The sequence below is a fragment of the Pinus tabuliformis genome, chromosome 1_2, assembly GCF_031772625.1.
Source record: "Pinus tabuliformis cultivar Carrire ecotype Pingquan chromosome 1_2, CPIR1, whole genome shotgun sequence".
Taxonomy (NCBI): domain Eukaryota; kingdom Viridiplantae; phylum Streptophyta; class Pinopsida; order Pinales; family Pinaceae; genus Pinus; species Pinus tabuliformis.
The window spans coordinates 1,316,699,348-1,316,712,057 of NC_142298.1; the positions used below are offsets into that span (position 1 = coordinate 1,316,699,348).

General features: G+C 40.1%; 1 protein-coding gene across 3 annotated transcripts in view; it reads right to left on the bottom strand.

The window, feature by feature from the left end:
- Positions 1 to 1,980: 1,980 nt before the first annotated feature.
- Positions 1,981 to 12,710, bottom strand: part of LOC149211071 (putative boron transporter 5) — a 148,078-nt gene continuing 137,348 nt past the window's right edge. For all 3 annotated transcript variants that reach the window (XM_089396889.1, XM_089396892.1, XM_089396890.1), the window contains 4 exons: positions 4,072 to 4,433; positions 2,994 to 3,258; positions 2,332 to 2,448; positions 1,981 to 2,209 (listed from right to left, as the gene is read on the bottom strand). In XM_089396889.1, the coding sequence (XP_089253015.1) occupies positions 2,180 to 2,209; positions 2,332 to 2,448; positions 2,994 to 3,258; positions 4,072 to 4,433 (774 nt within the window). In that variant the 3' untranslated portion in view covers positions 1,981 to 2,179. The remainder of the gene's footprint in view (positions 2,210 to 2,331; positions 2,449 to 2,993; positions 3,259 to 4,071; positions 4,434 to 12,710) is intronic.

The window sequence follows — 12,710 nt, forward strand, 5'->3', positions numbered from 1 at the left end:
TATGTGAACATTTTTTATTAATTCAAGAAAATAATACATTTTACATATGTTGAGTTTTAATCAAAATATATTTTGTCTCATTCTTATCATATTTATTGGTCAAATGGTACTAACAAAAAGATAAAAGATAACATCATAACAAAGTTAACCGATCAAACAGGCACTGCCCACTTAGACCAAAATTAACACATAATCAAAATACACCAAATTTGCATATCTAACCAACAGGGTTACCTGGCCCTGAGTCATCCATTCCATCTCGACATGGTTGATGGAAGGCTTCATGAATATGAGCCTCCATATGGGCCATCATGCCTTCAATGCTATCAACCCTTGCCTATAGCCTCTTCTGACCCCACTGAAGAGAAACCATTATGTCTAACATGTTCCCCTGGTTACTCGTTATGTTGGAGATCATTCATGAAAGAGATGATCTCGTTGTGATTGTTGTGTCTGTAGAGAGATGATCTCATTGTGATTGTTGTGCCTGTAGTGAGCCAGTTGTGATTGTTGTGTCTGTAAAGAGATGATCTCATTGTGATTGTTGTGTCTGTAGCAAGCCATATGCTCCACTATGGTTGCCAACTGACAAATTAACTTCAAGAACATCAAAGGGGGGCAACAAGTCAAAACCTCCTAGTGAGTTGCTCGATCATCGCACAAGCTCCTATCTGACATCCACCTGCCCAACACGATGACTTTGCTTGGCCTCTCTAACCACCTTTGCAATGGGCTCGCCCACACTGGCGAATCATGTCTGCCTCTTCCATCAAGCGATGTTGGCTACCCTCCTTCGAACCAAAGACCCTACTCGCACTCCAAGTCCACCTGGGCATACCACTCGCCCTCACATTTTGTGCAGTTGAGCACTTGAAACCCCACACTACTCACCAATTGTCTCCACTACCTTTTGGGCCCATAATATCCCTTGTCAAAGTTCCAACAACGCCTAGCTCAGGATCCTTTCCTGCATGGCCACCCTCTAAGCAAACAAGCCAACCCACCGCGCTACTACAAACTAAATCACTCGAACATAAACCACCAACCACTTCCAAAGAGCAATCCACCCACACCAATCAAGACCTTGGGGACCAAAAGTGTGAAGGGGGGAAGCACTAAACGTCCCAAGGTCCCCCCGACCTCCTGCAGACTTACGAACTTCCTACGCAACAGATCTCATATCCACTACCATAATCCCCACAAATGAAACTCCAAAAGATAAAGAAAATTAGCCCAAGATGAAATCCCTGCTCTTCCAAGTGGGTTGTCCGAAAGCACCCTTCAAGCCCTATGAGAGTTTGCGCCCCGAATGCCCAGCTCTTCTCCAATTCCCCACAGACCCCGATCCAGGCTCCACCAGCGTGTCAACACTGCTGACTGGTTGAGGAGACTCCCTGAAGCTTCAAGCTACTCACATTGAAATGAAGGCCCCAGAATCTTGAAAGCCCCATGAGCCCCATCCTCCAAAGTACACAAACCAGTTCAACTACACAAAGCCTTGAGCGGCTTGGACCAAACACCTCCCAACTCCACATTAAAAACTTTTTGTTCGACTCTCATTACGCTCCACGCACTTAACCCAAAGGCCATCTCCCTTCGCACGTTTAAGGAATTAAAACACTCAAGATTCTCTAGAAACTTCAATGGTCAGGTGCCAAGTGAAGCCATCTCCATCTCGTCAACTTACATTAATGTAGCGTGGGGAGGGAGGTATAAGCCGACTACCTTACCGCTAATCCAATTTATATCACCACATTAGGTAATAAATATTTATATTAAAATATTAAAAAAATTAATTAATTAAAATATATATATGAATAATTTTAAATCAATATAATTTTATTTTTCTCCGCGAATAGTGTTAAATAAATATTAATTTTTATTTTTATTAGTTTGTAAATAAGATAAATATTATAAAAATAAAATCCCTTTATGGAACCCTTTATTTAACCATTAATAAAACATCTAAATAGATAGAACTTCAAATGATTAAATAATTAATTTAATGAAAAAAAAAGCATTAAACATTTTCATTAGTATACTTTACACATTTTAAACGGATGTAAGTAACAATATTGGTATTTCCGTGCATATAAATAACCTTTGTATTAATATCCAATTTCAAATAATTTTATTTTCACTTTACATCGTAATTCAAAAATTACTGCTGTATGATACTCTATATCATGTCACCATTTCCAATATGACCCTGTCGACAGTGCAGACGAGTTTGAAGTCAGCAATTCATATGAGAAATCTTTCAGAGACCATGGTGAGTATTTGATATAGAGATTTCATTGATAATAAATGACAGCTGCAGGAACAACTTACTGAACGATGCTTGACTTCGACACGGCTCCTTGTAGTAATCTCGTCCAGAATTTCGGCATCTGACATCTCCTCGGGCAGGCTTTCCACGGTGCTATGAGTGCGTGATAATTCTGTATCCTGATGGATTGGGCATGACAAAAATCAGCTTAAGCTCCCAAGCCAGAAAGAAATCTATTAAACTTCTACGCTTATAAGGGGATTATAAAACTCTAGCTGCAAACGTAACAGTGGCTCTAATATTTTTAATATGGGATAACATTTCTTTTTAAAGGTAACAAATGGATTTAACAGTTGGAAGCATATATTTCCACGTAGGAAGTAATAGGTTCACATTCAAAAAGTAAGAGTATATGTCTCCACAAACTTCAACTGTGAAATCGTTGAACAAAGTCCCATTTCACTGTTGAACAGAGGTGAGTTCTTTCAAACCTAAATAAGTAAACATATATGTCTCTATAAACAGAGAATCTCTTATCCCACAAACAAAAAGTCTCATAGTCTTATACAGCAATTTGATCAAAAATTCCTAATTCTCCCCGACATCACGAAACCGTTCCGTTCTCAAGTTACATAAAACTGAACTAAATATATAGCAAATATATGTGAAGCAAGACTTATATTACTGCTGTGGGAAGCAAAATAAATTTATGTATTTATATTACCGTTTTTTCACGGTATATTCCTGGAGCTTCTTCATACTCGGCTGCATCAAGTTCCCACAAGTATTTAGTATTGAAATACTTGGGAAGAATGTATTGTCGGATCGGAATAAGCACCAGGAACAACACCGGGAAAAGAATGCCGCCAATTGGAATCCAAGTAACCCCATAGCAAGCCAGCAAGTATAGGATCTGAAAGATGGTGAATGCAGATATGACCTTGAATGGTACTGTCTCCACAAACGAAGCATGAGCATTTTCTAGGACCCTGTTCATCAGTTTCATGCAATCAGAAAATTGAAGCTCTAAACGATTTAAGTATATTCTATCATTGTAGTACAAACATACTGGTATCTTTTGCACCTGGAGAAGTGAAGAAACTTTTACTGTGGATCTGAGTAATGCTTTTGAAAAACGCAAATTTATCAAATGGCAGAGGTATTAAGTCTTTCTGACTCCACTTACTAGAGGAGAAATCTATATTTGAGAATAAACATTGTGGGCAATTTAGTTGGCTACACTGGCCGGCGGCATTCCATATCAGCAATATTTGTCACAACATAGGATTCATTTGAGCAAATATTAAATATAATGCATTGGGCTAATGATTAGCTTACGGCCTTTACATCTTGTGGATTGGATGAAAATAAAAAGATATTCATCGATTGGCTTATGTAGTGCTTAATATTTACTCTATAAATTGTAAGACCTAATAGTACAAGTCTATAGTATTATTAATGTGGTATTCACATGTCAAGCCAATACAAGTTGGTAGGGTTATTGATATGTGTTTTACATCATCCCCAGTTTCTACATTCCCTGGCTTAGGCCACCGTCACTCTAACAAGGTGAGAAGTTAAGTGTAGGTGAAAATAAATAGCAGAATGCAAAAATATGTATTTATGCACCTTCACCTTCATCAGGGAGAGTAGAAGATCTATGCCTTCACCTCACTACCCACCTATTTCAGGATGAAGGTGTGTCCCGCGCAGCTTATTGATACGCTGGACTGGACGATATCGTCATTCCGGAAAAACACATTATCATTCATAATCTATCATTTTGCTCTAAACATACTTACTTGAATCTGCGGTTAGGCATGATAAACAGGAGGAGGCTTCTTTCCCAGAGCTGATTTCCTGGTAAGCTGTCGAGAGCCATGTATGCGAAGTAACCCCAGAGTACAGAGGTGGGGATTTTCTTAATAATTGGCATCGCTACTACACAGAGTCCAACCATAACGGACTGCATTAAGTTGCTCAGACGTTGCTCCTTCACCCTAACGGGAAGCAATGCATCCACATGTTTTTCTGGGATGAAATAACTGCCATCGATCCCCTCGGTCCCATTCAAATCTTGTAGATCTTCCATGTTCAAACCCACATCCTTCCGTGGCAAATCTTTCAGTTCAGTCAGATTCTTCAATGCTCGATGTTGTGGGGCCTGTAAAAACAATTTAATTAACTTACAGTGTTATCTAGAGGACTATAATCCATTTGTGCAATTAACTCACCTTTTAAAGCTCTCGGAGCCTATAATTGAACTGACATTTTTTATGTTTTTACATTTCATGGCCTCAGAAGTCTATTTATTTTTGGCCTATACAGGTTGAGATAGATAATAATTACTAATTTTCAAGAATCTATTGCGAGTCCCGTTACCCCACTGCATTAGTGTGCGTTAGAAAATGACAATGTGAGACAGGTGGTAAGAGTTGGGGTTAAATGAAGGTAACAAAAAGGATATGGAAACTGAAAATAACCTTCTAAAGGGTGGACTCAGCTTATTTCGGGATTTACTGACTAAAATAAAAAATTTATGTAAAATATTTATAAGATCGATTAAGAGACAGCAAAATATTTATAAGATCGATTAAGAGACAGCACTGATATATATATATGTGTGTGTCTGTGTGTTGGGGGTGAAAGTATCAATGTAGATAGGTAGATTGTTTTTTTCATTCAAGGTTGTCTCTGAATTAAACTCAAAAAAAAAAATATTAAGAATTTTCATTTTTTAAGGAAAGAGTTAATACCTGCAATAGGGTGAGTAAACTTTAGTAGAACAGTGGATTCAACAGGTAGCAAGAGTGGGGCAACGTAAGTACAAGACAATATTGACGTTAGTATTTGACAATTTGTTGAGGAAAGTACTAACTGGTTGATGAAGCTTTTGATTGGAAGCACGGACCCATTTACGGTTATTAGAAGTAGAGTGAGAGTCGAATGGACGAACTGTACTGCAATCTTCTTTTGTGGTACTTTTGTAAAGGCTTTACGGTTTCTGAGGATGGTATTGTATTAGTTTTTGGTTAATAAAAATTATGTTATGTAATTTATATTTTTTTTGCTTTTTGTTGAAATATTAGTAGAGTTGTAACAAATCTGTGGCGTGTCTTTATCTTTTCATTTCAGTTCGTATCAAAGGTGAGAATATCTAAACGTTGTTTAGAAGTTGTAAATTTTCAATTTTCAATTAGTAAAAAAAATAATCAGCCACAATGACAAATTTTTCACTATTTATTTTCACGATACTAACGATACCAGATAAATGAGAAAAAGTTGACAAAGAAAAAGGACATCATAGGTAAGGTTTTAATCCAATGTGCTATAGACGTGAGCATTTTACCAAAAGCAATGCAACAAAAAGGTACTGAGGAAGCTTGGGATAGATTACAATGTGCTTACCAAGACATACAAAGTCACATTGGTACATTTACATAATGAGCAGAGAGAATTTGAAAAATATTCAACTGAAGGAGGGTAAGAAGATAGATGATTTTTCCGTACGAGTGTAAGACATTGTTAACCAGTTACACACCCATGCAGAGACAGTTACAGACTAGGTAATTTATGAAAGAAATACTTAAACCTCTTGGTAAACTTCAATTGTTTTTCTGTTTACAAAGCTCTTTGTTATAGAAGCCTTAAAAGTCAATTTTGCATTTTCTGAACTCTGAAATCACCTGGTATGGGAAAAATTGCCTTCAATGCACCTTTTTCATTGTTATAGGTAAATACTATGAACCAACTGAAGGCACTGCCATGGGTTCCCCCTTCCCAAATTGTCGGTATTTATGTGGAACACTGAATATAAAGCCCCTCGACTGTTTTCCCCTTAAATGCAACTAAGGCACTGCGATGGGCCCCCCACTTCCTAAATTGTTGCTGGTATTTATGTGAAACACTGAATATAAAGCCCAACGCAAGTGTTGGTAGAGATTTGTGGACAACATTTTTGTCATATGGCTTCAAGGTATTTTTAATCTTCAAGCTTTTCTTAGTTATCTTCACAGTATTTCTCTCAACATCCAAATCACCATGCAGCTCCCTCTCCTGCCGTTCTTGTCACCAAAGAATTGATCCTTCTGCTGAGGAAGGAAACCTACACATAGATATCTTCATACCCTTCACCAACACCTCCCAGCACTAACGTCTGTTCTAAAAACTCTAGTCATGAGCACTATCAAAATTCCAGATTCTGATGACCTTTCTCAAGAGAAATCCCACCTATAGACAGCTATCCAAGCCATGATGTTTATTCCAACACCAAATTTAATAAATCTTTCCCTAGAACCCTCCATCCAAAATCCCATGAACCTGCCACCATAACCCAAACTACCCTCCCTCACAGCTACCAGTACTAGACTAGATTCACTTTCCTGTTGTGATCCTTGTTTCTTGGTTTATGACATATCCACACAAAAATCATATGAAAGCAACTTAAATAATGCTTCTGTATATCAAGGACATCGTGGATCATGACCTTCATCACGCAACATCGGAGATTTTGGATACAACATCAAAGAGTATGGAGTTAATTGGATTTTCAGATTCAGAACAAGTGGTTTCAACAGATGATTGAAAATCAACTTCAAGATATTATTTCCGTCTTGCATTGGATTATAGCATGAATGATGTAGGAGCATCTTACCTCCAAGTCAAAACGCATTTTGACTAGACTTAGGGGTCTTTCATTTTCAAGGGAGTTGGTTCTTAATTAAATGTAATTGTTTAATTATTTGTATTTCCTATGTTTTTAAAGAAAACTAAAGAAATTGTAATCAGAACTACTTCTAAGGAGAGATCTCGAAAATGTTGAGTGAGTTAGAGATATTTTAGAGTTAATTAGATCCCTTAGAGGATAGGTGGATCTAGAGGATCCTAGAATAGAGGTTTGTTGAGGATTTTGTGGATCTGAACTGATTGTAGTTCAGAATCCTCTTTCATATAATTATGTAAAATGAGAACAAAGGTATGATGTAGAAGAAGTGAGTGAGAGAGGAGTGTCGAGAGGGCCAGCAAAGTAATGCCAAATATGGCCATAAGGCCAAGAGGGGCGATTAATGTAAATCAGGCTGAGAAGAGGGCCTTTTGTAATCTTGTACAAAGTATGTATTGTTAATATAAGAATCCATTTGTTCGAGTGGGAAGGGATGCAAATCCCGTGTAGGTGTGAATTGAACCCTGTATACTATGTTATAAATGTGAATCAAGAGTGTTGCAGGTAAACCGAAACTTGAGAGAGTGTGTAAATAGTACGCAGAGGTTGCAGAGCCGTTGTTTAAAACTCAGGATGGAAAGCATCCGAGAACAAAAGTTAAATACAAAGGAATTGATTGCACAGAGGAGGTGGACATCCCTTGGAAGGGCCGAAGTCAGATGAACACGTAAAGCAATGATCCAAAGTAATCAAAGTCGCGTAGCAAAAGAATTAGAGGGGTTATTCGGAGGATCGAAACCTATGATAGAGCCGATTTCTTTTGAATCGGATAGATCAGAGAAGCGCAACAAAAGCGGGGAATACAATAATCATGAAAGATAGAGATGAGGAGCGCGAGGTCTATGTAGAAGACAATATTAAAGCCTAAGAAAGGAAGAGGGTGATCATATATTAATTCTTGTGTAAGCCTTTAACGAAAGTCAAGCACAGAGTACAAGCAAAAAGGGGAGCTTGCAAACAAAAGGTCGAGATAAGAGTATAAAGGGCCAAGGACCTAGAAAGGAGAAAGACTTAGCTTTTTTTTTAAGTTCAACGGGAGTCCATCTATTGACAAAAACGAGAGACAAAATTGAATTCCTGTCAAAAGAAGTCCATCAAGAGATGATGTCGGGTTGACGTGTCCTGGAGATTTCCCTTCCCAGATGATTGAAGGAAGAGTGCATAGAAGAACAGTCGGTTGACTAGGCACTGGACTTGCATGTTGGTTGGTGATGTGTAAAGGCCACATTAAATGGAACCAATCAAAGGCATCAGAGATTGAGCGATGCGAGCTTGGTATAATTTAGCGTCTGAACATTACAAAGGTGGGGCCCAAATGTTAACGGAAATGGAAGACAAGGTTGGCAACTTATGGAAATTATTCGAGTCTCCTAGAACCCATCTCCCGAGAGGATCAACGGTGTGCATGAAAGGGAGCCTCAGGATGACATGTTAACAAAGGTGTTGGGCCTATAGCTTAGAGCATGTCGAAGGTTGGGGAAGCGTCGGGGTGACATGTCCTGGAAGGATCTTTCTCGGGAGCTTTAAAAGCGACAATAAACAAAATTGTCGGGATAATATAGGAGCGGGCTTATGTGTATAGGTGGTGACATGGAAACGACATGTTGGTTGGTGAAAACCAACAAGAACAATGATGTGTCCCGAAGGTTTGGTTAGTGCTTGAAATTGAGCCAGGGCTAAGTTATATGAGGTGATCACGAAGAGTTTTGTCATTGAGAAGAGGAGCTACGAGAAAGGTAAAGGGGCTTCAAATTGAATTTATTCCACGCGCTTGGTATAAAGAAGAGTTCGGCCACAGTGATTCTGCTTATAGTTTGGGTCATGTTGGATATATAAAAGCTCTTGAATCTGGTGGTTTTCGAAAGGGTTTTGTATATACCCTTACAGCTCCTCCCACTTAAGTTTAAATGAGCAAGTTTTGGGCATAAAAGGGATTTATTTCCCAAAAGGGTTGTATGGAAGTGCCTATCAGATTAGATTCAAATTCAGTAATTTGGGAGTGTTGATCAGATCCTACCCGAGTATGCATCAAAAGTGGTATCAGAGCAGGTTTTAAACCCACTTGTTTGAATGATTAAAGAAATAGTGGCAGTATTGGAAGCAAACCAGCAAAGGAGATATTAGTAGAGGAGCTGTGAAGCAAGGCATTATAGCAAGATCAAATTTGGAGGAGTCTGAAAGAGGTAAATTTGCTTTTTGTTTTACAATTCATATTGAGTTGAAACCTGATGACCACGGGATGAAGTTTTGAGGGAAAGCACTAGATATTTTGGGAGAAAGGAGAGCAGAATGTTCTGAGTCACAAAAATATTGAAGGATTGGATGGTAGAGGCAGAGCCAGTACAATTAAAGGTACAAAGCTCTTGGGCAGAGTAGGTTTGCATTGAATAATTTGTAAAGACCGGACAGTGGTCTTTGTCATGACCCTGACTCTTGCATTTCAAACACCATACCTCCTTGTGCACCTCTGGCCGAACTGTCTTATCCTGCTTCAAGCTTTGCATCTCTAGGCATAGATTCTGCAGCTACGCAGGGATCTATTGAACTCCTAGATTAGGATCTTGGATCGGAGTCTCATGTAGTCTCATGGCAATCTCCAAGGCCTCTGCCTGAGTTGTTAGCTTCTACTATGATAGCGCGCTCCTTAAATGAGGTAGTAGCGAAGCCACAAACCACTCGCGATGTTGTCCATCTGTCAAATTCATATTGGCTTCGCAGATTTGACACTTCAATATTTGATCCAATTCCCACAGTGTCTCGCCTAGTCGCATTGTGATTTCTTTGAATCCCACAATCGACTGCGACTCAGACTTAGGCCTGCTAAATTCCCTATTTAGTGTTGCTTGGATGTCCACTACTCTCGCATTCGGGTTATCATTGGAGTACTTAATATACCAGGTCAGCGTGCAATCCTGCAGAGCGCTAACCAGTGTCGCTTTCTTTATATGGTCATCTGTAACACCTTGAGCTTCCCATACAGCCCTTACAACGAACCAGAATTGGTCCGGATCCTCATTTCCCAAACCTTTGAACAAAGGAAACTTCATTGTGTTTGCCATACTGAATCGCGGTGATGGTGGAGGTGGTACAGGTGAAGTCGAAGGTGATGGCGGTGAAGACGAAGGTGGTGTGCGCGGAGGTGGTATTCGCAGATATCCCTGTCTTATCAACTGAATAGCACTTCACGGAGAGGCCTTCGTTGTCCCTTCTTCGTCCCTTCGCGGAGGTGAAATCAAGGGGCTATACTCCGAACCCTTATTTCCTTCGTTTCTATAACTTTTTCCGCTTCGCGTAGTCCCAAACATCAAGGTCTCTGCATAACTCGTTTTTCGCACAACAGCATTTTAATCCAAGTATTCAAAGATTTTACGTACTTACCTCGTAGTCCTTTGAAAAATCGTCGCTCTGCCGCCTCACTATAGTTGTCTGAGGTGTCGACTGCAAATTCAGTAACAAATCCTCCTATGATGCGATTGAGCCAATGATCGACTGCACGCGCGATCTTATCCCCTGATGCTTCCAATCTTTGCACTAGCTCAGGAGTCCACACAATAGGACCGTCAAGTTTCCACCTTCCTTATCTATCTGCTAGCTTCTTGATCCACTTGTATAGCTCAGTAGGAAAGGATGCGAAAAAGATTTTTTGGATCTCTGTATACAGGGATTGGTCCAACCACTGTTATTTTGACAGTAGCGGGTTTCTGTTCTCCTGCGCCGCAAACTCGTGAATCCTTCTGTCCAACCAACCTTTGATTTCTTTCTTAGTTGGATTCCAGTGATACGACATCACACACCTCTCATGTAGATTCTGGTCCCAGCAACGGAACCATTTGTTGGCTTGTGGGGGCTTAACTCAGGTTCAGCATTAGTTAACCAAACAAATCCCTACACTACTAGCCCTTTTGGCATCAGCCCACGAGCACGGACTAAAGTCTCACCCGAAGCAGTATGGGGGGATGTTGGAACCAAGTTTCCGCACCCTTGAGATGGATGTGATGTCGTTTTATTCCAGCTATACCTACCTTCGCGCAGGTTGCTTAACCCTCTGTTCCACCCTACAGTACCTTCGCAAAAGGGTACAATCGTCTTTCACGCAACCCTAACCAGGGGTTGAAGTCCTTTCGCGCTGCTAGGGCAGCGAACTGTGATATCTTCCTAACTAGGCTAAGTGTTTATTATCAGATCTTAGTTAGCTTCGCGTAAACAGATGTTCCTACTTGCGGTCACTTATCCAACACAATTACATACATTCATGCATCATATAAGCATTATAAGTGAAATTTATACCCAATATAACAGATGCATAAACATGAAATAAAGACGCAGAAATTGTAGAATACTTCTCTTTATTGATAATTCCGACGATTACAGACTCGACCCACCCTGCGCACTCAGCTGCAGGGGTCTGCGCACTCAGCTGCGGACTTCTAGGCCTCTACGCACTCAGCTACAGAGCCTCTACCTATGCTATGACCCAAAACTTAGACTTCTACTCAGAGCTATCTCTCATACATCATATCTTATTCCATAATTCAATAATCTAATGCCCTAACTACTTAGAGCTTAGCTCTATTTATACAATCCCATGGTCCGCGGACCATGGGTAGATCTTCTACAGCCGACATTACATTTCCAAAATAAGGGCGGACAACCCTATGACTCTTTAACATCTACGCGCTCCGCGACCACAAAATGCGGAGTCTTTACATTTGGATTACAAAATTGGACCAAAATCTGGGCTTTAAGCCCCAAAACTGCCCTTGGGGGATCCCGCGCCCAATAAGGTGGTCACTCGAAGAACCATTTTTCTTCACCTTTCCCTTTTTCTTCTAGGTCTAGCCAAGTTGGGTCACCTAGGGCATCACCTATGATGTGTCCTCAAGGCCTCCTCCAAATTTGAAGAAATTTCGACGGTGGGATTGTGAGATATCCCAAGCCCTAGCTCTAAGATCAAACTTTGCCGTGGTGTTCCCTAGGCTAGTACCTCATAGGATCAATTTGACACCTTTAAGTGGAAATTCTTGTCTTGATAATTTCCCTTTCCTTGTTTGGGTTAATATCATCATTGGTTGCTAAACTCCTTCCCCTTAACCTAGGTTGGGTCCACTTGGTCTCGTGTCGTCCCATACCTTTGAAAAGTCGAGTCTTCAAGAACCACTTGGATATCAAGTTCAACAAGGATTTTAAAGATTAGGAAACTCCTTTACAAGTCATATCCCCTCAATCTAGCCCTTAAATCCTCACCTCCTACTAGAAAGCTTCGTACCTTGCTTGAAGAGCAAGCAAGCTCCATTCTTGACCTCCTTCTAGGAAAAGGATCATTAAGGTCACTTCACATCCATTTGTTGATTCGTCCTTCACAAGTGACTTTCCATATACTGGGTCTCCTCCCATCGATGAAAGTTCCTAAAGAGGAGGGAGTCTTAGTTGAGGTGGCAGTGGGCTAATCTCCATTGTTGCCCTTGATCTAGTAGTTGTCCCTTAAGGAGTCCCTTTTAGGCCCCCCCTGCTAGTTTGAGCGGTAAGAGGCCCAACTAAGGATCCCCTTGCCACCCCTTCCTTGGACCCAACACACCCATTGAAAAGCATCTCTCAATCTTATGTTGGTGTTACGGTCATCTCCTACGCCCTAGCCTTACTTTTATAACTTTACATTGAAATAAATCCCTAACCCTAATCTCCAAAGTGATTAATATTAAAAGATTATATCGTGCCTCA